At 42.6% G+C, this 26222-nt stretch overlaps 1 protein-coding gene across 4 annotated transcripts in view; it reads right to left on the bottom strand.

The window, feature by feature from the left end:
• Positions 1-528: 528 nt before the first annotated feature.
• PAK5 (p21 (RAC1) activated kinase 5) overlaps positions 529-26222 on the bottom strand; it is a 166156-nt gene continuing 140462 nt past the window's right edge. For 3 of the 4 annotated variants that reach the window (XM_069768801.1, XM_069768802.1, XM_069768803.1), the window contains 6 exons: positions 17104-17595; positions 14460-14593; positions 9316-9442; positions 9039-9164; positions 3924-4058; positions 732-1367 (listed from right to left, as the gene is read on the bottom strand). In XM_069768801.1, the coding sequence (XP_069624902.1) occupies positions 1212-1367; positions 3924-4058; positions 9039-9164; positions 9316-9442; positions 14460-14593; positions 17104-17595 (1170 nt within the window). In that variant the 3' untranslated portion in view covers positions 732-1211. Of the gene's footprint in view, positions 1368-3923; positions 4059-9038; positions 9165-9315; positions 9443-14459; positions 14594-17103; positions 17596-26222 lie in introns of all 4 variants that reach the window. The other variant, XM_069768800.1, reaches the window with a different exon arrangement.

Raw genomic sequence — 26222 nt, 5'->3', positions numbered from 1 at the left:
AAAGGGGTTTACCTGATTTTTCAAAAGTGGCCAAAGTGCAGGGAATCTAAAAAAAAACAACAACAAAACATTATTAATCCTATGCCACTCCACTGGCAGCACTCTGCGACTTTTACCAGTCCCGTTCATCACTCACATTACCACTGCAGCCAATCAGTGAACTAACCTGTGACTTTTGCATCTATGGCATGTGACCACTTAGAGTAGTGATTGGCTGAAAAAGTGACTTGAATAATAAGTAATGCTTTTTTACCTTATTTTACAATATTTCCTACACTTTGGTCATTTTTGAAGTCTCAGAAAGCTTGCACTATTTTTTTTACCTAAATGTGAATATATTGTTAAAAAACAGCCCCATTATTATTTGTGAATGTTACTAAACATGGATCATATAGATACTTGTATTTATAAATATTGTACATATTTTATTAGCATGTCTTAAATATGGTTGGACAATTTATAGATTAAATACTGATTTTACGGTAATTATTTCATATTTGGAATTTTTAACTATTGTTTTTCTTTTTTGGGGGTAACACTAAGTAATGGTAATGGAAGGGTGTTACGTTTTAGCAAACCACTCTGGTCTTCGGATGTGCCTTAAAATTGGATGCAAGCAAAATAGACAGTCGACACTGAAACAGAGGTGTGGGCATTTCCAAAAGGATTATAAAAGTAGGAAGTTCTGAAAATGTTTGGTAAATTACACCTGTTTTTTTTTTTTTTTTTTTAGAACTGGCACAATGCTTACATAACATCAAAAAACTGCAAATTATCAAAAGTATTATACAGAAAATTACAAATTCATTTCAAAATACGTTACACTCCTACTGTTGAAAAAAAGTGCATTTTACCTCAAAGAAGAATTTTTACATTGTTGAAATAAATGACACTAAATTCCCTTTGTCTCAAATAAGCTTTGGGGGGGGAGGGGGGATGGGGATGTCGGGACTAATATCTAAATTCACGTCAAAAGAAACTTCATAAAAAGTCTGCATTGTCAATCAGTTAAAAAGAAAAAGAAAAAAAACAAAAAAAAAACAAAAACAAAGGAAAAAGAGTGAAAAGTGAGGTTTGTGTTTCAGCGCACCCCAGCGTTTCATCTTGTAGTCATTGTACAGAAATATAGGCAGTTATGAGTAGTAGCTGCTTCGGATTTGCATTTCTTGTGTTTTCTTTTTTTTCTTAGTCCTGCCCTGAGAAGCAGGAGCTTAATGATGTCTGTATTGCCTCATTAGTGGTATAATACACGACTGGGGTCCTGAGAGGTTCAAGAAGGGATGTCTTAATAGGTCTTGTGCTGTCGCTCTCTGTGATGGCTCCCTCACCAACATCAAGTCTAGGAATCCGCGTAGCACTGAAGAAACCTATGAATAAGAAGAAAAGAAATGCTAAGAAAATGTATTTCATGGGAAAACAGCATGTGTTTTGGAGTATTAATGGGATCTAATGGGTAATGTTTCATTTTGTGGAGTGTGACATGCCTGGCATGTCAGAGTGAGGAGACTTATATGCCATACATGCTCCTCTGTGAAATTAAATATGCAAACTGCCTCCTCAGAGAGGACAAGGACTAGAACGCTAGTGGGAGAAGCAATCCTAAAAGTCAATATCGACCCTTTAACAAGCCTTGTCATATGACTTAGGATAAAAGCCAAACCAGAATCTCAATTTGCCGACATCATGTTTCAGGGTGTTGCCACTCATCAGTGCAAAGTATGAGATCTGATTTGGCTAGGTGAGAGGCTTAAGACTGGGATCTAGGGGGTAATGTTTCCACTTAGGTCCTAGTTAAAGGATTGTTAAAGGGTCGATATTGACTTTTAGGATTGCTACTTCCAATAGGTAGTAACATAGTAACATAGTAACATAGTTAGTAAGGCCGAAAAAAGACATTTGTCCATCCAGTTCAGCCTATATTCCATCATAATAAATACCCAGATCTACGTCCTTCTACAGAACCTAATAATTGTATGATACAATATTGTTCTGCTCCAGGAAGACATCCAGGCCTCTCTTGAACCCCTCGACTGAGTTCGCCATCACCACCTCCTCAGGCAAGCAATTCCAGATTCTCACTGCCCTAACAGTAAAGAATCCTCTTCTATGTTGGTGGAAAAACCTTCTCTCCTCCAGACGCAAAGAATGCCCCCTTGTGCCCGTCACCTTCCTTGGTATAAACAGATCCTCAGCGAGATATTTGTATTGTCCCCTTATATACTTATACATGGTTATTAGATCGCCCCTCAGTCGTCTTTTTTCTAGACTAAATAATCCTAATTTCGCTAATCTATCTGGGTATTGTAGTTCTCCCATCCCCTTTATTAATTTTGTTGCCCTCCTTTGTACTCTCTCTAGTTCCATTATATCCTTCCTGAGCACCGGTGCCCAAAACTGGACACAGTACTCCATGTGCGGTCTAACTAGGGATTTGTACAGAGGCAGTATAATGCTCTCATCATGTGTATCCAGACCTCTTTTAATGCACCCCATGATCCTGTTTGCCTTGGCAGCTGCTGCCTGGCACTGGCTGCTCCAGGTAAGTTTATCATTAACTAGGATCCCCAAGTCCTTCTCCCTGTCAGATTTACCCAGTGGTTTCCCGTTCGCGCTCCGGTAGCGCAAGAGTTCAAGTCCTCTTCCTCTAGGAAGTGGCAATTTCTATATGGAGTACTAATGGGGTAACCTAAGGTCTCATTCAGACATCAGTGAGTCATCAACGGTTCTATATTTTTCATGAATAAAACAAGCACCCATTATAATCTATGGGCTGTTCACGTCTGGGACTTTATGCAAACCCAATGGTCCCCAAAAATCAGGCAGAAATGTCAGTTTATGATTCGAGTCAGATATCAAAATTACCCATACAAGTCTATGGGTCCATGAGTAAAACGGACAGAATACAGATTGCAATGGATAGCAGTGAAAAATCACTGATAAAACACTGGTGGTAAAACACTGATGAAAGTAGGTTCCAAAAGACTGATGAACAACAGTACTGTAGTTTAGATGTACTGAAAAAAATCATGGATCCAGAATGGATGAATCTTTTATTACAGTATGTACTGTAGATGGTGGGATATTCAAGACTGTAGTTTTTCATTGAGGAACATTGTTTTGGAAATTGTTCCACTAATTTTAGATGAAGCTGATCACTGATTGGTGAACCTCTGACTATATGCTTTTGAGAGACTCTGCCTCTCTATCATGCTCTTTATACACAGTCATGTAACTTAGTTGAAACTTGACCGTCCAGCTGTTTTTCATTAGAACTTACTTTTCTGGCCTTTTGTTGCTGCTTGAGATATGTAGCTGCCATCAATTTCTAGATAAGTTAAGAAAATGTCTAATGTCTGCTTCTGATCTGTGTTCTATGCTCTGTTGTGAATAACGCACAGCGTCCCAACTCTTTTGGAATTGGAATTTTATGTAAGTAGTCAAAATTAATGTCCACAAATGGTTTTTCAAATATCCAGATGTGTCCAATCATAACGTTACACAGGTTTTATCAAGTTTCACACAGCAAATTTCATGACATAGTATCAGTAAATCAAATGTAAATACAGAAAGGTTATACAATTACACTACAGAATTATTTATTTTCTTTTATGGACTTAGAATAGTGTACTTGACAGGAGATACAGCTGGATGGTATACAGGACTGACTACTCCTATATTCTGTCATGGATCTTCTATATATTAAGAATAAAACCCTTTGTTTAATTTGATCTTAAAGGTGTATTTAAATCTCAGACATTCATAGCTATAGATGGGAAAACTCCATTAATACAAATGTGATCTATAAGGAAATACAATGGGAAATACCTGATTGATGTATTAGTTTTCTTACCTATTACCTTCTCTCAGTTCGTTTCATCAACACATATTGCAAAGTCATGGTAGGCAGATGTGAAAGTCATTACCTGATGAACATCTTTTACTCTTGGTGGCAAATTATCTCGTATCCGACGCATTGCCTGCAATGGCGGTTCATTGAAGTAAGGAGGTTCTCCGTCAATCATTTCTATCACCATGATGCCAAGTGACCAGATATCCACCTGGAAGAAGAATGAAATGTCTTGTTTCCTCGAGGAACCACTCTTCTATATGGGCTAAATAGTATTCCCTCCTTCTACTTCACACACACTTTAATAATATAACCCCAAATTATTGACCGTAGACTATAGAGATGAGGCGTTCGCTTTGCACATTCCTGGTCCACGTCAGTGCTCTCTGGCCATGGACAGGAGGTGTGGGAATTTCCTTACCCATCGTTATCCAAGACTTGGCTCATGAATAGTCGGTCTGGTTAGATGTCACCTGAGCGCCGCACACTACACAGATGAAGTCATCATGACTGACCGGCAAAATCAAACGTGGAGCCCGGAGGCACAGGAAATTCACACAGCTCCTATCCAACTCCAGAGCACACTGACCCTGGACCATGCACTAGGATCGCACAAAATGATCTGCTCATCTCTTATCTAGATGATAGTTTCTAAGAAGGGTTATAAAGGGTTATAAGGCTAAAACATGGCTAGAAGACCCTAGGAAAGTCATGAAAAACGATTATTTAACTTTTAAACGCAAAACTTTAGAGTTTAATTGCAGTGAACGGTTCACACTACAAAGAGAATGTTAGCTGGTCGCCAATACTATTGCATCTATTAAGGGGAATGTCTGGTTAATAAATTGAAAGCATATTCACCTTTTGCAGCCAATGAGCTTAATGTATCTAGAATAAAAAAAGAATCAAATTTTATCCCCCTCTAGAGGATAGATGATAACTTATTGATCACTGGGAGTAAAACTGCTGCACTCTCACAGATCCCAAGAATGGGGCTCTGTCTGAATGGAGAGGTGGTCGAGAATGTCCACCTCTACTCCATTTATTCTCTATGGGGCGGCCGGGTAGTTATGGGCTATCATACAGAATGAACAGTATGGAGGAGCGCGTGCTTGGTCTCAGTTCTGTTTAGTTAGGTCTATAGGACTTCGTCCTCAGGATTTGGAAGGATTCCAGCTGTTGGACCCACAGTGATCAATGAGTTATACCTTGTCCTGTCGATAAGGGATTACTGATATAATTTGTACAACCCTTTTAACCTCTCCCTCCTCAGCCAATTTTCAGCGTGGGGGCAATATTATGAAGCAAGGCAGTATACGGGGGGGCAATATTATGGAGAGGTAGGATGTGTTAGGATGTTTTGCAGAGGGGTATTGTAGGGGGAATATTAAGGAGAGGGGATATGTAAGGGGGATATTTTGCAGAGGGACAGTATGGTTGGATATTTTGGAGAAGGGAAGTGTGTGTGGGTGGGGATACTTTGTGAAGGAAGCACAGCAATTATTTATTTAGGGGCGCAGCATGGGAGACAAGCTCTGGCCGTGAAATCTCATCACGGTGTCTGTACTTCATGGAGACAAAAGGGATGGGAAAGACTCCAATCAGAGAAGATGTCAGCTATTTAAGGTACCCGGATGTAAATGTTTACTTGTGGTACTGCCTGCATCTCATTAGTGTGTTTCCTGTATAGTCCGCACTATGATGATGACTGTTTTAGAACATTTCCCAGTATCTCCTTACCATTGACATACTGGGAGTTGTAGGTTCCTGCGATACAACTGTTCATGGTGCTAAGCTTGGTCATTTATTCATTTTACTGATAGTTCTGAAGCTGCATTAATGTACTGACGGTGGTTCTGGCCCTGCATTCATGTACTAATGGTGGTTCTGGTGCTGCATTAATGTACAGTACAAATGGCAGTTCTGGCCCTGCATTCATGTACTGACTGTGGTTCTGGCGCTGAGTTCATTTGCTGACGGTCGGTCTGGAGCTTCATTCATGTAGTCACAGTGGTTCTAGCAGTGCATTCATGTACTGACGGTGGTTCTGAGCTTGTACGCATTTAGAAATCCAAAACATGCTTCATAGCTATGTTAAAACTTAAAAATCCTTAAAACTTAAGAGTTTTTAGAATATGAGGAGAATTCGTTGAGATTCTGTGCCAATGTATTCGATGAATAAAGATAACATGTCAGTTATATCTATTGGTAAGCTGTGTTAAAGCACCACTCTAGCGGGGTTTTTATCAGTGGTGGAGTGGCGCTTTAAATGTAAGCCTCCTGCCCCCGTTCTTATACTCACCTTCATCTTTTATCAACACCGCTCTGGTCCCGCAGAGACAATTGTTCCCTTAATTTCTGACTGTTCGGGAGTCAGAAGTTACTTCACAAGAGGTCAATGCAAGTCTGTGAGAGCCAGAACCAGGCCAGAATGAGGCTCTCATAGGGATGTATTGAAAAACGACCTCTGGCGTGCTCCATGAAACACTGGAGCTGCAGGCAGGTCACTTTTCGTTGGAGACTGAAGGGAGCGGAGCAGGAAAAGGGTTAAGGAGACGGCAGGTGGGTATCAGACAGGGTAATTACATGTAAAGCACCACTCCATTGGTGCAATTAAAATATGTTGGAGTGGTGTTTCTTTTCTTTCAGTGCTGGATTAGTGCTACTAATCTAAGCTCCCTGCTCCTAGTATTACACTTAACTTATCACCTGCCATATTCAGCTCTTCCCGGTGCCCCTCTGTTCCCACGGCACCATCTTGTGACCGCAGCTTCTGACTGACTGTAAGTCTGGGGTAACGGTCACAAGCCCTCAGTGTTAGTCTATGAGACCCTTGTTTTGGCCTCATTCTGGCTCTCATAGACTTATATTTAGTAGTGACCTCCGGGTCACCCAGCAAACAGTGGAGCATCCGGCAGTTCACAGTCTGCTGCAGTCTGACCGGAGCGGCGCTGAGAACAGATGAAGACGGCGGCTGGTGAGTATAAGACTAGAGTCAAGGATCTTAGATTAGTGCGACCACTGCAGCAGTAAAATAAAAAAATAAAAAACGCAGAGGTGCTTTAATCTTCATTGCACTACACATTTATATTTATAACTGTTCTTTGCACTGTTGTGCTTTTCATGTTATCTTATTCTGGGGTGGTTTATATGTACGGTATTCCATTATTCCATTTTATTAAATTATTCTGGCCTTTAAAGGACTTGAAACTGATCACCTATCTGTAGAATAGGTCATCAATATTATCTCAGTGGGTATCTGACTCTGCGTCCCTGCCCATCAGCTATAGGGCCGCATTATGCAGTGGTGATTATATGTTATATAGTCGTGTTACACTCACCTCACTTCTTGTAACCTACAAGTCCACAAAGATATTATACAGTCACCATGCGACAAGTGGGCCTGTGTGCCTTCAAATGCCAGGGCTGAATTTTAGTCCTAGTCCAACCCTGCAATCATGTATACTTTTTTTAAACTATTTTATTGATTTAAAAAAATCTGAATTTTGTAAAAAAAACTTTTTTAAATCATTGGTTTGTGTTGCTATTTTCTGAGATCTGTTATTTTCTTGTATATTACAACCACTGGAGCTGTTTGGGGGCTTGTTTTTTGCGTGGAGAGCTGGTGTTTTTATTTATACTATTTTGGGGTATATACTGTGCTTTGACAGCTTTTATTGCATTTAAAAAAAAAAAAAGAACACACAAATGTGGTGTTTAGATTTTTTTCTCATTATGGTTTTAACCAATGAGCTTAATTAATGTTATATTTTGATAGTTTGGACATTTTTACATTGTTTTTTTCTTTGTTAGTCCCCTTAGGGGACTTGATCTTGCGATCATCTGATTGGTGTGGCTGTATATAGTACAGGCAAAGAATTGCTGAATATAGTGAAAATCAAAATCTTGTATGATGCCCTGCCACAAGATGAATATCACATGACAAAAACTAGGAGATAAATAAAAGAGAATAGAACTTCACAATCAGACAACGCAGGGTTTGTAGTCTGTTACTATGGAAACACCGATATGTATAGGAGATGAATAGACAAAATGCTAGAAGATGTTAAATTGAGACTTTAAATAAAGTATTATCTAAAGAATGTCTCCTAGAAAGACATTAAGGCTAGATTCACATTGCGTTAAGGCAATCCGTTTAGCGCATAACGCTAGCGGATTGCGCTAACGCAATGTCTTTATAGGGGTCGGGTTTGTAGTTCCCGCTAGCGCAGATCCCTGATCTGCGCTAGCGAGGAACGGACCTCGGACGCACCTCGGACGCTGCATATGTATTCCAGCAATACAGGGGGGGCATGTGTCTTCTAGCAGCACAGGGGGACATGTGTCTATCAGCAGCACAGGGGGGGACATGTGTCTTCCAGCAGCACAGGGGGGGGGGGCATGTGTCTGCCAGCAGCACAGGGGGGGACATGTGTCTTCCAGCAGCACAGGGGGGCATGTGTCTTCCAGCACCACAGGGGGGGCATGTGTCTGCCAGCAGCACAGGGGGGGCATGTGTCTGCCAGCAGCACAGGGGGGACATGTGTCTTCCAGCAGCACAGGGGGGGGGGGCATGTGTCTGCCAGCAGCACAGGGGGGGACATGTGTCTTCCAGCAGCACAGGGGTGCATGTGTCTTCCAGCACCACAGGGGGGGCATGTGTCTGCCAGCAGCACAGGGGGGCATGTGTCTTCCAGCAGCACAGGGGGGGGGCATGTGTCGGGGGCATGTGCCTGCTAGCAGCACGGGTGGGGCATGTGTCTTCCAGCAGCACCGGGGGAGGGGCATGTGTCTTCCAGCAGCACCGGGGGGGGGGGGCATGTGTCTGCCAGCAGCACGGGGGGGGGGGCATGTGTCTGCCAGCATGGGGGGAGCATGCATCCGCCAGCAGCACAGGGGGGCATATAGTGACCGGGGGGCATGTCCCTGCCAGCAGCACAAGGGGACATATTGTGACCAGGGGGGCATGTGCCTGCCAGCACAGGTGAGCATATACTGTAGTGACCGGGGGGAATGTGCCTGCCAGCAGCACAAGGGGGCATATAGTGACCCGGGGGGGGGGGGGGGCCTGTGTCTGCCAGCAGCACAGGGGGGCGTCTTATGGTCCGGTGCATCTTATGGTCCGAAAAATACAGTACTTCTTTTTGATATTTCAATTATTTTCAATTTACTCGGCATTTCCGAACCTCACCTCTGTTCCATATGGAAGTCGTGATATAACTTCTGGGGCCATCCAGTACGGAGTCCCGACAAGAGACTTCCGTTTGGGGACCTCCTTGGACACTTGTGCACAAAATCCAAAATCAGAAAGTTTTATCTGCAAATACAAAGCAGTAAAACATTGGTACTGTAACAATAGTTACCACTCCATTACCGCGTGACACGTGTTTTCAGATCCGCGGCATGAAACTACCATTATAATCGGCTCGTTAATAGCTGGAATTGTAAGAACAGCAAAGCTCACTTACTCTGCCATCGCTGGTCAGCAGGATCGAGTCGCTTTTTATATCCCTGTGAATTACTCCCTGATTATGCAGGTAGGACAATGCTTTCAGAACAGAGAAACACACTGTGGCTATTTGTTCCTCATTCATCCTGGAAAATAACACGTCATTGTGTATAATCAGCTATATTTCACAGGTATAAACGGAAACAACCAATATACGGTATAAAAAGGTGGGATAACACAAGAAGAGTACAACCCAAAGGGCTTAATACATTGCATATAACCTCATCGTCCAGCAGGGGCAGTAGTGAGCGGGTTATAAACTGCACTAATGCCCCATCCTGGACACAAATGCTGGAGAAATATAACCTGGCAGAACACACTTCTTATTTTTTCTGTGTCATACACAGCACTGAGGCAGAGAAAAGCGTTGTTTAATCCCCTTTAATGTTTTCACCTTCAGGACTTTACTATCTTGATTTTTATTAACTTGGGAGTGAGAACAGCAATTCATCAATGTCGTGGGAGAATGTAACATCATTTGCATTTTGCTGCTGACTTTCGCTTCTGTGAGTCATTCTTAAGTTAGTGGATGGTATGAAATGTGCGCCTTGCAGCCTTGATTGGGATTTTATCTTGCTTTCTTCCAAGTGAGAATTACTTTTGGAATCTTAAAGGGAATGTGTCAACAGAAAATAACCTACTGCTAAAAAACCTGATTTGGAAGTCAAATATACAGTACAGACCAAAAGTTTGGACACCTCATTTAAAGATTTTTCTGTAGTTTCATGACTATGAAAATTGTACATTCACACTGAAGGCATCAAAACTATGAATTAACACATGTGGAATTATATACTTAACAAAAAAGTGTAAAACAACTGAAAATCTGTCTTATATTCTAGGTTCTTCAAAGTAGCCACCTTTTGCTTTGATGACTGCTTTGCACAATCTTGGCATTCTCTTGATGAGCTTCAAGAGGTAGTCACCGGCAATGGTTTTTCACTTCACAGGTGCGCCCTGTCGAGTTTAATAAGTGGGATTTCATGCCTTATAAATGGGGTTGGGACCATCAGTTGTGTTGTGCAGAAGTCTGGTGGATACACAGCTGATAGTCCTACTGAATAGACTGTTAGAATTTGTATTATGGCAAGAAAAAAGCAGCTAAGTAAAGAAAAACAAGAGGCCATCATTACTTTAAGAAATGAAGGTCAGTCAGTCCAAAAAATTGGGAAAACTTTGAAAGCGTCCCCATGTGGAGGGGCAAAAACCATCAAGCGCTACAAAGAAACTGGCTCATATGAGGACCACCCCAGGAAAGGAAGACCAAGAGTCACCTCTGCTTCTGAGGATAAGTTTATCCGAGTCACCAGCCTCAGAAATTGCAGGTTAACAGCAGCTCAGATTAGAGACCAGGTCAATGCCACAGAGTTCTAGCAGCAGACATATCTCTACAACAACTGTTAAGAGGAGATTTTGTGCCGCGGCCTTCATGGTAAAATAGCTGCTAGGAAACCACTGCTAAGGACAGGCAACAAGCAGAAGAGACTTGTTTGGGCTAAAGAACACAAAGAATGGACATTAGACCAGTGGAAATCTGTGCTTTGGTCTGATGAGTCCAAAATTGAGGTCTTTGGTTCCAACCACCGTGTCTTTGTGCGACGCAGAAAAGGTGAACGGATGGATTCTACATGCCTGGTTCCCACCATGAAGCATGGAGGAGGAGGTGTGATGGTGTGGGGGTGCTTTGCTGGTGACACTGTTGGGGATTTATTCAAAACTTAAGGCATACTGAACCAGCATGGCTACCACAGCATCGTGCATGCTATTCCATCCGGTTTGTGTTTAGTTGGACCATCATTTATTTTTCAACAGGACAATAACCCCAAACACACATCCAGGCTGTGTAAGGGCTATTTGACCAAGAAGGAGAGTGATGGGGGGCTACGCCAGATGACCTGGCCTCCACAGTCGCCAGACCTGAACCCAATCGAGATGGCTTGGGGTGAGCTGGACCGCAGCGTGAAGGCAAAAGGGCCAACAAGTGCTAAGCATCTCTGGGAACTCCTTCAAGATTGTTGGAGGACCGTTCCCGGTGACTACCTCTTGAAGCTCATCAAGAGAATACCAAGAGTGTGCAAAGCAGTCATCAAAGACAAAGGTGGCTACTTTGAAGAACCTAGAATATAAGACATAGTTTCAGTTGTTTCACACTTTTTTGTTAAGTATATAATTCCATATGTGTTAATTCATAGTTTTGATGTCTTCAGTGTGAATTTACAATTTTCATAGTCATGAAAATACAGAAAAATCTTTAAATGAGAAGGTGTGTCCAAACTTCTGGTCTATACTGTGTATATATATATATATATATATGTATACCGTATATACTCGAGTATAAGCTGAGATTTTCAGCCCAAAATTTTGGGCTGAAAGTGCCCCTCTCGGCTTATACTCGAGTCACGGTGGGCGGCAGGGTCGGCGGGTGAGGGGGAGAGGGCTGAGGCATACTCACCTGGTCCCGGCACTCCTGGCGCTCCCCCTGCCTGTCACACGGTCTTCAGTGCTGCAGCTTCTTCCCCTCTTCAGCGGTCACGTGGGACCGCTCATTAGAGAAATGAATACGCGGCTCCACCTCCCATAGGGATGGAGCCGTATATTAATTTCTCTAATCAGCGGTGCCGGTGACCGCTGATAGAGGAAGAGGCTGCGGCACCGAAGACCGTGTCACAGGCAGGGGCAGCGTCAGGATCGCCGGGACTAGGTAAGTATCTCATATTTACCTGTCCACGATCCACACGCCGGGCGCCGCTCCATCTTCCCGGCGTCGCTCCATCTTCCCGGCGTCGCTCCATCTTCCCGGCGTCTCTCCGCTCTGACTGTGTAGGTCAGAGGGCGCGATGACGCATATAGTGTGCGCAGCCTGATCAGTCAGTGCGGAGACAGACGCCGGGACCGGACCCTGGGAGCTGCAAGCAAGAGAGGTGAGTATGGCGTTTTTTTTTATTGCAGCAGCAGCAGCAATGGCGCAGCTATGGGGCAATACTGAACGGCGCAGAGCACTATATGGCAGCTATGAGGCAATACTGAACGGCGCAGAGCACTATATGGCAGCTATGGGGCAATAATGAACGGTGCAGAGCACTATATGGCAGCTATGGGGCAATACTGAACGGCGCAGAGCACTATATGGCAGCTATGGGGCAATACTGAATGGCGCAGAGCACTATATGGCACAGCTATGGGGCAATAATGAACGGTGCAGAGCACTATATGGCACATCTATGGGGCAATACTGAATGGCGCAGAGCACTATATGGCACAGCTATGGGGCAATAATGAACGGTGCAGAGCACTATATGGCACATCTATGGGGCAATAATGAACGGTGCAGAGCACTATATGGCACAGCTTTATATGGCACATCTATGGGGCAATAATGAACGGTACAGAGCACTATATGGCACAGCTTTATATGGCACATCTATAGGGCAATGATGAACGGTGCAGAGCACTATATGGCACAGCTTTATATGGCACATCTATGGGGCCATAATGAACAGTGCAGAGCATTATATGGGGCACAGCTTTATATGGAGCATCTTATGGGGCAATAATGAACGGTATGGAGCATCTATTTTTATTTTTGAAATTCACCAGTAGCTGCTGCATTTCCTACCCAAGGATTATACTCGAGTCAATAAGTTTTCCCAGTTTTTTGTGGCAAAATTAGGGGGGTCGGCTTATACTCGAGTACATACGGTATATATATATATATATATATATATATATATATATATATACATACATATACAGCTCTGGCAAAAATTAAGAGACCACTGCAAAATGTTCAGTTTGTCTGATTTTTCTATTTATAGGTATATTTTTGAGTAAAATGTACATTGTTCTTTTATTCTATAAACTACTGACAACATGTCTCCGAAGTTCCAAGCAATAAATTTTGTCTTTATTTTCTGAAAATGAGAAATGGTCAAAATAACAAGAAAATGCATTGCCTGCAGACCTCAAATAATGGAAAAAAACAAGTTCATAATCATTTAGAAACAACAATACTCATGTTTTAACTCAGGAAGAGTTCAGAAATCAATATTTTGTGGAATAACCATGATTTTTAATCACAGCTTTCATGTGTCTTGGCATGCTTTCCACCAGTCTTTCACACTGCTTCAGGCGCAAAAATGTAAGCAGTTCTTCTTTGTTTGATGGCTTGTGACTATCCATCGTCCTCTTGATTACATTCCAGAGGTTTTCACTGGGGTTCAGGTCTGGAGATTGGGCTGGCCATTTCAATAGGGTTCAGATCTGTAGATTGGGCTGCTATGGCAGGGTTTTGATGTGGTGGTCTCTTAATTTTTGCCACTTATATATATAAGTGCACATGTACATTAGCAGCAATAGACTGACTCAGACCCTATCTTGTGTACTGAAGCATCCTAATGAGTGTGTGCAACAATCAATGTGATGCAAAGAAGAGCGGAGGGTGCAGTAACATCGCCTACTGTGATTGCTGGAGCCTATGTTGCCAGTCGTGTATAGAATTGTTACCCCTGTCGTTATAATCCTGCCTTTGACAAGAAGCCTACTGAAAACTGTTCCTGAAAGGACAGGAAGTAGGAGTCTAGAATAGTCCCAGTGGCAAGTGTGAAAATTGCAAAATTACTCATTTTATTTTTCAATACAGATCATGATGTAAAAAATAAACATTGGTACCTTGTATTTTTTTTAAAACATGTTACACAAAATTTTCTGATGACACACTCCCTTTAATACGATATGATACACTTTATTGATCCTGAGGGGAATTATGGAATGTGATAATGTGGTTATTGTACGGAACATACCGAACAACCAGTAAATAAAGATATACGATATACATAGAAAACAAATCTACAAACAGAAAAAACTCTAGCAATGCTCCTCCAAGATTATTGCTGGGATAGAATGTTAATACAAACTATAATGTAATAACAGATACATAAATGTTTGTCCCTTTAATAAGCCCAGTCACCTCTGTAAAAAGATAAAGTAAAACAAAACACTCACTTATAATTGTCTTTTTATTATGAAATTTGCCCTAGAAGTTATGTGCTGATACTAAAGCTTGAGCCCCCCAAGTGGGACAGAATGTGTGAAATGAAGACATACCTTGTATGTGTAACAATGTCCGTCAGCGCGCCGCCTTCAAGGAACTCCATCACCACCCACAGCTCATCACCCACCAGGTAACTATTGTACATGTCAACAACATTTTCATGATGGTAATCCCTCATAATTACTACCTGTGAACACAAAGAAAAATCCATATGGGCGAAAATTGCACGAAACCTGAATCATTGCTACACGGCTTACATAATGCCGGTCTTCAAGATGATGTTTTTTTTAAATTAGAGAGGTTGTGAAGGACTTCGATATTGATGATATAGCCAGAGGATAAATGATTGGTGTCAGATTGGTGGGAAGTCAGGGTGTCGGGAAGCCATTCTAGGATTGTGCAGTGAATAGAGTATACGGAATGTTGTGGTTCTGGCCCTAGGTCTTGATCTGGACCCGTCGAAGCACCTAGCGTGCGAAACGGCCGTCGTCCAAGCTCCAATACCGCACCCTCCTGCTTACCTGATGTCCTGAAGGATGTATGTATTAACTCATTTTCTCCATTAAAGCTCACGTTTCCACTGCTATATTGGGGTGAGTGCCGCATATTTTCTCTCTATTGCTCATATGGACTCTTAGTTCACATTTTGTATGCAGAGCACCGCAACCCCAGCATTCGTGACACCTGACAGTTGGGATTCCGTTATCAGTCCTGATCATTGGATATTGTATCTCTTTAGTGCCGTCCTTTTCCATTTATTTTTACGGCTCAATTCTTTTGTTATTCCTTGGATTAACTGTATCCCTGCTTGAGCATACCAGATTGTCTATACTTCTTTTATATTCCTGTATATAGATGTATTCCTGCTGGAAGATACTAGACTGCATATACTTCTCTGTTATTCCTGTGATTATCTATATTCCTGCTGAGAGACACCAGACTGCATATATTTCTCTATTACTCCGGTGATTACCTGTATCTCTGCTGGAAGACACCAGACTGCATTTACTTCTCTGTTATTTCTGTGATTAACTGTCTCTTCTGGCTGCATTTATTTACCCTTTATTCCTGTGTTTAACTGTATCCCTGCTGGAAGACACCAGACTGCATATACTTCTCTGTTATTCCTGTGATTACCTATATTCTTGCTGAGAGACACCAGACTGCAAATATTTCTCTGTTACACCGGTGATTACCTGTATCTCTGCTGGAAGACACCAGACTGCATATATTGTGCTTTTTTCCCCCTGTTATTACCGTAGCTGCATCCCCGATGGAATATATCAGATTTCTTTATATCTACTGGTCCATGCTGATCCATGTGCTATCCAGCAATACCAGCTCTGATGCACCATCACCTACAGTTCATGCTGCTCACCCTGACCTACGGTTTAACGAACCCACCTCAGCAGGTGAGCCCTTAACAACAGATTTTAATGTGAACTTCATGTCCCTTGTGGTGGTCCTGCATGGTTCCCCACTAATTACAGCTGATTGATGGAGATGCCAGCAATAGAACGTCATGCAAGCAACTCCTTCTAAGTTGCCCATTGCACAAGTGACCAGAGAGGGTCTCAGCAGTCGAACCCCCTTAATCCAGAAGCTATTGTGTGGATAGGGGATAACATTTCTTTATTGGAAAAGAGGTCGTACAGTCAGCTCACTGACCAATACACGGTAATGTGTTTGTTCACATGAAGGTTTTTACACACGATGCGATGATCTGCGTGTAAAAAAATTGCAGCATGCATTACATTATCCACATTCTGGTAGGCTGATGGGGGTTTAAAAACCTTATCCTTTATTATTGTTCATGGAAAAACTGGATGCCGTACGGATGGACAAAATTGTCAGGTTTTATTTTTTGGCCGTAACTCGGATGATTTTCCATAACCCGGCCTGAATCTTGTACATTTTATTTATAAATGGGGAACACTAATAAATGGTAATTATATGTGTTTAGGATGCAAAATATTCTTCATCTGACCCTCAAAAAATTATATTTGCTGAAATAACATATAACATGGCATGTTCCATTAAAAGTGAGAAATAAAGCTTCACATCAATCATTTAAAAAAAAAAACAATATAAAATAAAAATAATAAGGCGCTAAAATTTTAAAACAAAAGATGAATTGCTTATTTGATAATCTACATGTCTGTTTTTGTTTACAATTAAAGGGACTGTCTACATCTTTTTTTTGGAAACAAATGTGTTGGGGACATACGGTAATTATGTGCTCTTTGTAAACTATAGGTCTTACAGCTTCTCTTCCTGTACTTATTGGTGGCACTTTCCTCCCAGGCTGCACTGCTCTCCTGTCCACAATATGGCCACTGATGGTGGAACATGTGACCACAACTGTCCACCAGCCTCCTTCAATAGAAAACAAGGCATATGGGAAAACTATTTTTTTCTTTGGAGGAGAGTGATGGCCAAGTGTGGTCACATGTTCCTGAACCAGAAGCCGTGTTACGGAGGAGAACTGTGCAGTCTATGAGGAAGGCAGACCTAACAAGAACAGGAGGAGAACCTGTCTTACTTATATATAAGTAATTGCCACAAAATCATGTCTTCAACCCAATTGTTAGAATTAGGACAATGTGGACAACCCCTTTAAGCTATGTTCAAGATGGTAATTTTAGTGTCCCCGTAGTATGCCGCAGTATACAAAAACTTGATAACACGAATTCATACCTCATTAAAGAGCAGTTCTCTTCTCTGCTGTTTCCTGAGATCCATTTTTTTCACAGCTACTTGCTTTCCTGTGTGCTTTTCTGTTGCGATGCAAACAATACCTGTTGAGCCCTCTCCGATTTTAATAAAGTCATCCAGATATTCTCTAGGGTCTCCAGGACTGACCACAAGCTGAAGAGCGGCTCGGAATTGTTCATGGGACACTCGCGATGGCTGCTGATCTGAGGAGGAGCCCCAGCTGGGAGGAGGGTAGACATTGGAGGATGTACTCGGAGAACTGGGGTAAGAACCTGATGACATGTAGTGGGGGCTCCCATGAAGCGGTGGCTGATGGTAGGGAGATGGCTTATGGTAGACTGATGGATACTGGTAGCTACTTGAGGGATAGTTGGATTTGTTTTGTGTCTGAGGTAGCTTTGTGGGACCTCGGGGATAAGTGTCAGATCCAGTGAGTGGGGGGCTCAAGGATACCTGTGCTCGATCATAGTCTGCCTGCAAAGAAATAGAAAGCAAATCACCATTTTCAATGTCAGCAATGTCATGGAAAATCCTTCAAAAGAACCAAAGTCTGAATGTAGAGAAAATGCGGAAACTGATAATCAGGATGGATTCGCCCAATGTACTTCGTGGTTCTGTCATAAGATCTCACTATACAAACTGCATGCATTATTATGTAGATGTCTAAGACGTGGTAAGGTTGGTGTGGCGTACTCACCCGACCTCGCCCCGGCTCCATCTGCCTTCACTGTCAGGTGCCACTGCTCTGATTCAGCAAGCATTTATAAAATGCTACTGATGAATCCAGCCTATACCACACCCCCCACCTTCACATCTTTTATCAGAAAATGACCTACTGCTCAAATCAGGTTTTTGTGTAAAAATGTATTTTTTTTAATATCTGGTAAGTGTTTCTTCATATCACAATCTGTATAAAAAAATAATTAAATTGAATTTTTCACTCAGGCCAATTGGGCTTCTTTTTTTTAGACTTTACCTTTCTGTTGCTTCAGGAAACAACACATGTAAATAGCCACAATGAACAGACTCCCATTTTTTGTAATGAAGCATCTAATGAGCATGTGAAAAGGTGAGGGAGCAGGGAAGCTGTGACATTGTCTATGGTGATTAATGTGTCCTATGTTTCCTGCTTGGAATAAAGCAGTTACCTGTCATTGCAACCCTGCCTCTAATGATAAGAACCCTACCTGAAAGGACAGGAAGTAAAACCCCCAGTGGCCGGTGTGAAAAATGCACTTTTCTTTGTAAATAAATACTGTGATATAAAAAAACCCTGCCATTAAAATAAATAAATAAATAAATAATATATATATATATATATATATATATATATACACACACACACACACACACACATACACGTTACACAACAACCTTATTTAAATAGGTTAATAGGTCGTTTTCTGATGATATCATCCCTTAAGGGCACTGTCTCTTGGCAAGATACTGCTTGAAAGTATATGCATTAATTGCATTAGCCACAGAAATAGCCCATAAGCCACATTTTCATTGCACATGTTATAAATACAAGTCTTTTGATGCTAAACATTTTGAATTGGAATCTGCAGAACAATTGGATTCTTCTCTTCCTGCAATTTATCAATGCCAGTGTACAATGCTGGTAATTTAGATGGGCTCAAGATTATGCTTCCCATAGGAAAGAAAGGACGGAAGAAAAGACTTGAATTGTAAATCTCAGTTCAGTTTTGGCTAGTTCCTCTATACACCCTGATTGGGAAGGGGCCGTGAGGAATAGGTTTATGTGCGGGTGAGCTATATTTGACAATATAAAAATAAGATTCAATAGTTGCACAAACATTTTTTGTCACAGCTTGCACAAGTTATAGAATTATATATTTAGATGTGCTAGGTCAGCATTGTGGTCCTTCTGAATCTCAGCTGTGTTAGTTAATAATGCCTTTTGCACTCCTAAAATGCTCATTTTAATGTGAGGATTGCAACCATTCTGATATGGAGTCAATAGAAAGGGTCTTTCAATTCAGCATCCACATCTCCGAGCCAAAGTATCGTAAATAGTGAATTCACACTGTCTCCTACCTGTCCTTTCCATATTCATATCATATTGTAGTATATATATATATATATATATATATATATATATACACACACACACATATACAGTACACATACACAAGCAATAATAGTGTTAATGATAAGTAGACACAAATTACAAAATTGCACTCTACTTTCAATAACCAAATTGTTGCTTTTGGAGTGAAAAAATTGCTCTAAAGTTATATCTACCAGATGTCTGCCTTCAGTACTATTTACTACTGCCTGTTGTCAAGACTTATCCTTTTGCAGTTACAGACAAGCAGGACAGCTTACAGGAAGTGGGAGCCTGTCCTTACAAGCTGGATGATGCTCCTTTCTCTTACAGAGACAGAATATTACAGGACCTCCTCCTATTGAAAACAGCCTAAGCACATCATCCAGCAGGAAAGCGGCTGGACTGTCTCCATGCCTGGATTTATGACTGATTTTATCCTTCATATCCTTGTTATGTTAATCATAAACACAGATGCAGATTCTTTACTGTAAGAGCAGTAAGACTATGCAACTCTCAGCCACATGACGTTGTAATAATTGAGTCACTACTCCTAAGTCATATTGCACGACTCGTTAAAGGGTTGATTGTGACTTGTAGGATCGCGACTTCCAACAGGAGGCGTTATAGAGTTTAAGTCCTCTTTTTTTCTGAAGAGGAAATTTGCATATTGATTCACTACAAACATTCAAGAAGGGTCTAGATGCCTTTCTTGAAAAATATAATATTTAAGGTTATGGTGGCTAGATTCTGTGATGGGACGCTGATCCAGGGAACTAGTCTGACTGCCGTATGTGGAGTCGGAAAGGAATTTTTCCACTAATATGGGGCTATTAATGTTTACACAATGGGGTTTATGCCTTCCTCGATGGAGCTAAGTGTACCTTCAACCTTAAAAACTATCAAACTATGTTAATAACTAGGTCATTTTTCTGATGAACCATTTGCACAATCCTAACCTCCTCTCCTCCACCCAAGCTTGTTTCCAAGGTCCTCTATTTCCCTTATTGGATTTATTTCACTTGCTTCCTTGTACTCTCCCTTCTCTACTCCACCTTTTTGATTTTTGGTTTTGCAGTGGGGAATCTGGGCTACAGCAGTACTTACTTTGAAGGCCACTTGAACCCAGTGTTCCCTCACTGGGTTATCGTTTCGATTATTGGGTACTCATCAGTTACAGCTGCCGGGCCGTGGGAAACCTGTACTTCATCTAAAACAGCCACTGGAACCCAGCTTGCCTTACATTTTATGTTCTAGTTATCACATATACAAAAGTACATGGATAGAATGAATTCTTATAGTGCAATACATGGAAGGGAGGGAAAGGCAGTCTGGGGCGCATACTGTTGGCAGATCAGCCACTACAGTACACACCCTAATAATAAAGTTCTTCCAATGTATGAACCAGCCGAGGGACGTATAAGAACAACAAGATCTATCTTGTCTACAGAGCCTTTTTAGAATCAGCAGCGCATTTGAAGTCCACAATTCCTGGCCTTAAGGTGCAATTTATACTCATCTATGGATGATGCAGCAGCAACTATGCAATATTAGTGGTTGTGTCACCCACACAACCCTAACAGGTGGGCACTACTGTAGTGATGAGCGAACATGCTCGGAAAAAGTGTTCTCAGAGCACGGTTTGGTGCTAACCGAGTGTCTTCGGTGTGCTTGAATAATATGTTCGAATCTCCAAGTCTGCATGTCTCGCTGCAACACATACAGGGATTGCCTAATAAACATTGTCGTGAGAAATGCACCAGCGGGGACCCAAACATATTTTTTGAGCACACCGAAGACACTCGGTTAGCACTGAACCGTGCTCTGAGTAACCTAGCGAGCACCTTACCATTGTTCATTCACCTTATATACTTGGAGAAGACCCTACTGCGCTTTGCACATTTTTTTTCATTTTCATCCAGAAGACAGGCAGCCTTTAATATCTCATTTTCAGAGGACATTATCATCAATAATTGGTTATATCATTTCAGGGTAGAAGCAATATGTTGGTAGAGTGGTACCTGGTGTTTTGAAGACTTGAAATGCCCACGTAGATCCTAATAATTTTTTGGGTAAGAAAAGCAATTACAGGACATGATGAAGAAAGGGAAAAATGTCTGTCCAATTAAAAATTTACAAGGTGCAGGAAGCTGTCCTCGCATGATGAAATTACATTAGAGATTAGATAAGGGGGTGTGTGGCCATGATAAAGAATTAATTAGCTGATGTGCATTCGGAGGTGCTGTCTAATTGCTTGAAAATTGAACATTTTAGAGAGTCAAGTACTCTGGTTATGATGGAGTAACTAGAGTCTAGGCGATAAAACAGTGAGGCAGACTTTCAGGTGAAGATATCCAAGTTCATATTCTCCTCTGGCATATAGTACTTTTAGGACTAGTGAATTTCGATTCCAGGATAAATAGTGTTTTCTAGGCCAGACCTAGACCTTCCTCTAACAGGTTCTGTATTGTGGATTTCTTCCCTAGTGGCAGCAGCCACATCTGGGTGAATCTAATCCACCATGTATTGGTCAGTAGTCCCACAATTTTGTGGGTAAAATGAAGGTACTCATTTACAAACTCTGTACTTTCATTGACACTTTTTCTGCCTTAGTTCCCCTGCAGTTCTTCATCACTTAATTTATAAAGTGGGGGTCCTACATCAGCCATCTTGTGAGTCTTGATTTAGATTCTGACCCTACATGTCCCATAAGCCTTCTGCCTGTCTTCCCAGCTCCTCCCGTGTGTGTACTGCTGATTTTCGCCCCTCCTGCACCCTCTGTAGCATTGGGCAGCCCATAAAGTCCAACAGTCCCTGCTGGTTTAAGCGGACTATCTTCCATGCAAGCTCAGCAGTAAACATGTCCAACTGGCGTCTACTCGACAGTACTACCAAATTCAGCCTATGATCAGCTGCATTCCTGCTTGACAAGTAGGACGAGGCGATCAAGTCACTATTGTCTTTGTTTTGCAGAAATATATGGGTTAAAAGGACAAGGATACATACTCCTGCTTAGTCAGGGTAGCTATTTATGCAAGCGCTGTTATGCACCTCCACCCGCAGCCTTAGGTATCAACATTGTACCACTCACAGCATACGCACACGATCCCACTGACGGCAAAGGACCCACTGAGCAGGTGTATGGTTTATACTGAGCAGGAGCGGTGTATGGTTTATACTGAGAAGTCGCGGTCTATGGTTTATACTGAGCAGGAGCGGTGTATGGTTTATACTGAGCAGGAGCGGTGTATGGTTTATACTGAGCAGGAGCGGTGTATGGTTTATACTGAGCAGGAGCGGTGTATGGTTTATACTGAGCAGGAGCGGTGTATGGTTTATACTGAGCAGGAGCGGTGTATGGTTTATACTGAGCAGGAGCGGTGTATGGTTTATACTGAGAAGTCGCGGTCTATGGTTTATACTGAGCAGGAGCGGTGTATGGTTTATACTGAGCAGGAGCGGTGTATGGTTTATACTGAGCAGGAGTGGTGTATGGTTTATACTGAGCAGGAGCGGTGTATGGTTTATACTGAGAAGTCGCGGTCTATGGTTTATACTGAGCAGGAGCGGTGTATGGTTTATACTGAGCAGGAGCGGTGTATGGTTTATACTGAGGAGGAGCGGTGTATGGTTTATACTGAGCAGGAGCGGTGTATGGTTTATACTGAGCAGGAGCGGTGTATGGTTTATAATGAGCAGGAGCGGTGTATGGCTTATACAGAGCAGGAGCGGTGTATGGTTTATACTGAGCAGGTGCAGTGTATGGTTTATACTGAGCAGGAGCGGTGTATGGTTTATACTGAGAAGTCGCGGTCTATGGTTTATACCGAGCAGGAACCGGTGTATGGTATATACTGAGCAGGAGCGGTGTATGGTTTATACTGAGCAGTAGCGGTGTATGGTTTATACTGAGGAGGAGCGGTGTATGGTTTATACTGAGCAGGAGCGGTGTATGGTTTATACTGAGCAGGAGCGGTGTATGGTTTATACTGAGCAGGAGCGGTGTATGGTTTATACTGAGCAGGAGCGGTGTATGGTTTATACTGAGCAGGAGCGGTGTATGGTTTATACTGAGCAGGAGCGGTGTATGGTTTATACTGAGCAGGAGCGGTGTATGGTTTATACTGAGCAGGAGCGGTGTATGGTTTATACTGAGCAGGAGCGGTGTATGGTTTATACTGAGCAGGAGCGGTGTATGGTTTATACTGAGCAGGAGCGGTGTATGGTTTATACTGAGAAGTCGCGGTCTATGGTTTATACTGAGCAGGAGCAGTGTATGGCTTATACTGAGCAGGAGCGGTGTATGGTTTATACTGAGCAGGAGCAGTGTATGGTTTATACTGAGGAAGAGCGGTGTATGGTTTATACTGAGCAGGAGCGGTGTATGGTTTATACTGAGCAGGAGCGGTGTATGGTTTATACTGAGCAGGAGCAGTGTATGGTTTATACTGAGGAAGAGCGGTGTATGGTTTATACTGAGCAGGAGCGGTGTATGGTATATACTGAGCAGGAGCGGTGTATGGTTTATACTGAGCAGGAGCGGTGTATGGTTTATACTGAGCAGGAGCGGTGTATGGTTTATACTGAGCAGGCGCGGAGTATGGTTTATACTGAGCAGGAGCGGTGTATGGTTTATACTGAGCAGGCGCGGAGTATGGTTTATACTGAGCAGGAGCGGTGTATGGTTTATACTGAGAAGTCGCGGTCTATGGTTTATACTGAGCAGGAGCGGTGTATGGTTTATACTGAGGAGGAGCGGTGTATGGTATATACTGAGCAGGAGCGGTGTATGGTTTATACTGAGCAGGCGCGGAGTATGGTTTATACTGAGCAGGCGCGGAGTATGGTTTATACTGAGCAGGCGCGGAGTATGGTTTATACTGAGAAGTCGCGGTCTATGGTTTATACTGAGCAGGAGCGGTGTATGGTTTATACTATGCAGGAGCGGTGTATGGTTTGTACTGAGGAGGAGCGGTGTATGGTTTATACTGAGGAGGAGCGGTGTATGGTTTATACTATGCAGGAGCAGTGTATGGTTTATACTGAACAGGAGCGGTGTATGGTTTATACTGAGCAGGCGCGGTGTATGGTTAATACTGAGCAGGCGCGGAGTATGGTTTATGAGCAGTAGTGGTGTATGGTTTATACTGAGCAGGCGCAGTGTATGGTTTATACTGAGCAGGCGCGGTGTATGGTTTATACTGAGCAGGAGCGGTGTATGGTTTATACTGAGCAGGCGCGGTGTATGGTTTATACTGAGCAGGAGCGGTGTATGGTTTATACTGAGCAGGAGCGGTGTATGGTATATACTGAGCAGGAGCGGTGTATGGTTTATACTGAGCAGGCGCGGAGTATGGTTTATACTGAGCAGGCGCGGTGTATGGTTTATACTGAGCAGAAGCGGAGTATGGTTTATACTGAGCAGGCGCGGAGTATGGTTTATACTGAGCAGGCGCGGAGTATGGTTTATACTGAATGTAACCATTCGTTTCACAGCAACAGTGGAGTACTTTGGGAAGCAACTCAACATCCATGTATTGTATTTTTTTTCACTGAATATTTGAACATTAATTTATCTTTACACAGGGAATGGCCTTTGCTCCATGTGAAACCATGATTCATGGTGCAAATAGTCTGTAGTGCACCAAAGCTGCAAGAATGGAGATCATTTTGTCTAAAAAAAAAATTCTAAGGAAAAATACTCCCAAATGTTCAGAAACCGAATCTGAACAATATATTTGAATGCTCCAGAAAAAAATAGGGCAGTAATGCAGCCATGTGCCTGAGGCTAAGGCATCATTCAGACGGCATAGTTACATATCATTACATAGTTAAATAGGTTGAAAAAAAGACTTACCGGTAAGTCCATCAAGTTGAACCTTTTTCCAGCAGTAATACATTTTCGATTGCCAGATTATTTATAATCCACAATGTCATTTGTTGTGAAAACAGCATCCAGCTCATTTTAAAAGCAGTTATAGTGTCTGCAATTACTACCTTTTGTGTTCAAGCATTCCACAGTCTGACTGCTCTAACTGTAGAGAACACCTACTACTTAGGATCAAAGCTGACCAATTGCCCTCTCCTGACATTGGTTTGCCACAATATATACAGCTTGTTTTATAGAATATCTGATAAGATCAGGTGCAGTAATAGGGACACATACAGCAGCAGCGGCTCAATATTAGGGTATCAGGTGCAGTAATAGGGACACATACGGCAGCAGCGGCTCAGTATTGGGGTATCGGGTGCAGTAATAGGGACACATACGGCAGCAGCGGCTCAGTATTGGGGTATCGGGTGCAGTAATAGGGACACATACGGCAGCAGCGGCTCAGTATTGGAGTATCGGGTGCAGTAATAGGGACACATACGGCAGCAGCGGCTCAGTATTGGGGTATCGGGTGCAGTAATAGGGACACATACGGCAGCAGCGGCTCAGTATTGGGGTATCAGGTGCAGTAATAGGGACACATACGGCAGCAGCGGCTCAGTATTGGAGTATCAGGTGGAGTAATAGGGACACATACGGCAGCAGCGGCTCAGTATTGGAGTATCAGGTGGAGTAATAGGGACACATACGGCAGCAGCGGCTCAGTATTGGGGTATCAGGAGCAGTAATAGGGTCACATACGGCAGCAGCGGCTCAGTATTGGGGTATCAGGTGGAGTAATAGGGACACATACGGCAGCAGTGGCTCAGTATTGGGGTCTCAGGTGGAGTAATAGGGACACATACGGCAGCAGCGGCTCAGTATTGGGGTATCAGGGGCAGTAATAGGGACACATACGGCAGCAGCGGCTCAGTATTGGGGTATCAGGTGCAGTAATAGGGACACATACGGCAGCAGCGGCTCAGTATTGGGGTATCAGGTGCAGTAATAGGGACACATACGGCAGCAGCGGCTCAGTATTGGGGTATCAGGTGCAGTAATAGGGACACATACGGCAGCAGCGGCTCAGTATTGGGGTATCAGGAGCAGTAATAGGGTCACATAGGGCAGCAGCGGCTCAGTATTGGGGTATCAGGTGAA

Source organism: Ranitomeya imitator, chromosome 5 (genome assembly GCF_032444005.1).
Source record: "Ranitomeya imitator isolate aRanImi1 chromosome 5, aRanImi1.pri, whole genome shotgun sequence".
Lineage (NCBI taxonomy): Eukaryota > Metazoa > Chordata > Amphibia > Anura > Dendrobatidae > Ranitomeya > Ranitomeya imitator.
The sequence above is the reverse complement of the archived record's forward strand: the minus strand, read 5'-3'. Positions and strand labels throughout refer to the sequence as shown.